This window comes from Trypanosoma grayi (genome assembly GCF_000691245.1).
Source record: "Trypanosoma grayi strain ANR4 Tgr_1659_V1, whole genome shotgun sequence".
NCBI lineage: Eukaryota > Euglenozoa > Kinetoplastea > Trypanosomatida > Trypanosomatidae > Trypanosoma > Trypanosoma grayi.
Window position 1 is genome coordinate 1 of NW_008827277.1, and position 2,502 is coordinate 2,502.

At 51.3% G+C, this 2,502-nt stretch overlaps 2 protein-coding genes across 2 annotated transcripts; both read right to left on the bottom strand.

Moving 5' to 3' along the window:
• On the bottom strand, positions 1–332 carry DQ04_16591000 (serine/threonine-protein phosphatase PP1 alpha; the record flags this gene model as incomplete). The annotated part of the gene is made up of 1 exon (XM_009317485.1): positions 1–332. A coding segment is annotated over one exon (332 nt), but the record flags the coding sequence as incomplete, so codon positions are not given.
• A 228-nt stretch (positions 333–560) lies between these two features.
• DQ04_16591010 (hypothetical protein) lies at positions 561–938 on the bottom strand (the record flags this gene model as incomplete). The annotated part of the gene is made up of 1 exon (XM_009317486.1): positions 561–938. One exon carries the CDS (start codon positions 936–938, stop codon positions 561–563), a length of 378 nt encoding a protein of 125 aa, XP_009315761.1.
• Between the last annotated feature and the right edge of the window lie 1,564 nt (positions 939–2,502).

The following is a 2,502-nucleotide window of genomic DNA, read 5'->3' on the forward strand; positions in this document are numbered from 1 at the left end:
GGTGGGAACCCACACTTCTCGAATATGCGTAGCAGATCGTAGTACTGCCCGTGTATGTCGCCACAGAGGCGTACAGGTGGGCGGATCTCCAGCAGCATTGGCTGTGACATGAATACATCGCGTACCTCCGTGAGAACATTACGTATATCCTCCTCACGAATAAGGATCTGCTGCTGTGTGGTGCTTCCTTTCGCAGTGAGAAGTTTTTCCAAAAGGTTTNCGTAGCAGATCGTAGTACTGCCCGTGTATGTCGCCACAGAGGCGTACAGGTGGGCGGATCTCCAGCAGCATTGGCTGTGACATGAATACGTCGCGTACCTCCGTGAGAACATTGCGTATATCGTCCTCCCGAATAAGGATCTGCTGCTGTGTGGTGCTTCCTTTCGCACTGAGAAGTCTTTCGATGAGTGTCTGCACGAGTATTATAACTGGTGCCCGAGACATTTTTTTTTCAGGAGTCGTGATGTCTACTTGCCTGTCTTATGCTCGTTTTAAGGAGGCCTTCTTTCTTATAGCCGCTGACAGAATATTTCGACAGTTGTACGTTTATGCTTATACACCTATGTCTGTGTGCGGCCTTTTTTTGTGCTTTGCCGTAGACTAGGCCTTTTATTCGATGTTCTTGCTTTGAGGTATGAAGCGCACGCCGGCAAGCGGTGGTGGGGCTTGAGCTCAGCTGCCACCACAAGATCTTGCGCAGGCGCAGCTAAGGATGGNTATGAAGCGCACGCCGGCAAGCGGTGGTGGGGCTTGAGCTCAGCTGCCACCACAAGATCTTGCGCAGGCGCAGCTAAGGATGGCATGGGAAACAAAAGCGGAGGAAACAACAAATGGCATCCTCCGTGGAGGCGCCTCACTGCACTCGGGCGTGGCAACACATTGTGACTGTGGCTTCTTGTGGGACGACGCCGGCACAACGTCAAACGCAACCGCAACATCACAAGATTGGAAATGAAGCAATACGAAAAAGTGGCAAAGAAGGAGTGGAGAAAGGACATACAGAGTATTTGCTTGTTTTTTTTTTGTTCGTCTCTTGCTCTTGTCATTGCGCGTTCACCCCCACACTGATTCGCCGCTTGGAGCGAGTGCGGGGCGCGCGGCGGAAGCGAAGCTCCCTCCCGCCGGCGCCAAGCGGGTGAGACGCACCACACACACATTGCCGACAGCCTTAGGCCTACTGCTGCGCTTTTTTTTTTATTTCGTTTATGGTTTTTTTTTTTTTTTGCTGCCGTTGTGAGGGGTAAAGAGGCTGCACCACGACGGGGGAAAGAAGGATGGTGTGGAGGGCGAACGAAAACTAAAAAACAAACAAAATCATCGAGGGAGGCGTTGCTACGCGGCTCGCTGACACTACAGGCGTGAATGGAGAGACGCAGTCCTCTTCCTCCTCCTCCTCCTCCAGACCCTCCGCCGCACCAAAACGGCAGCAGTGGCAGCAGCAACGTCGACAAAAGAAGAAAAGAGAGATTGTGCAAAGGCTTGGAGCGGCTGGGAATGAAAAGGAAGAAAATGACCGACTCAGCGATTTGCCCTTTCATCGCACGCACCATCACTTCTACCACTTCACCTCTCCCCANGAAAAGGAAGAAAATGACCGACTCAGCGATTTGCCCTTTCATCGCACGCACCATCACTTCTACCACTTCACCTCTCCCCATTCGCCCCTCCCTAACACGCTCACTGGCCCAACTTCTCTTACATCGCCTCCTCCACGCCAACCCGCTTGATGAGCAAGGAAGCTGGAAACACTCAGAAGCAGAGCATTAGGATGTGATAGCCTACACCGTTTTATCCTTTTCCCGCTGTTTCCGTTTAATATTCATTTCACTTTACATGAGCACCAATCATCTACCGTATTTCGCCAACTGTTGGAGTACTTGCGTACATTAAATCAAACAAAAAAACATAGGAAAAACGGTGGGAGGAGGATGGGGTGCCGTCACATCCCTCCTGCAGACGCCCAGAAAGCGCTTCCCCCCATATTCTCACCCCACCCATCTCTCTTGCTATTCCATTCCCTTTCATTCACTCGCACTCCCTCCACAGCGGCGGCGCTATACGGCAGGTTGTAACCGCGCAGAACAGAAGTAAGGCCGTGCCTACTCCACACTCACATCTTCATAACCTGAGACGCGCTTCTACCAAGAAGGCGAAGCAATCGTTGGCTTTGTTTTTACCGAAAGACTCGGCGATTGCAGAACACACGATCCGAAGCCAAAAGTGAGTATCATACAGCTAAACCAAAGGGAATGTACACCACCCCCAACACGAACCACATCCACTGAAAAGAGGGGGGCTACAATAAGGGAGATTATCTCGAAATGACAGGGGCCTTTTCTACATGCATGCTGAGTCTTGCTGCGCTCCCAGATCCGATCATTTGATACACAACGGCACGCCACAGGACATGAAAAAGAAGCTCCAAGAGGATATAAGGTAAACCGAGCATATTACGAGCGAAGCACACTATGTGGTCGCCGGAATGATGAGAAACGAGCACTG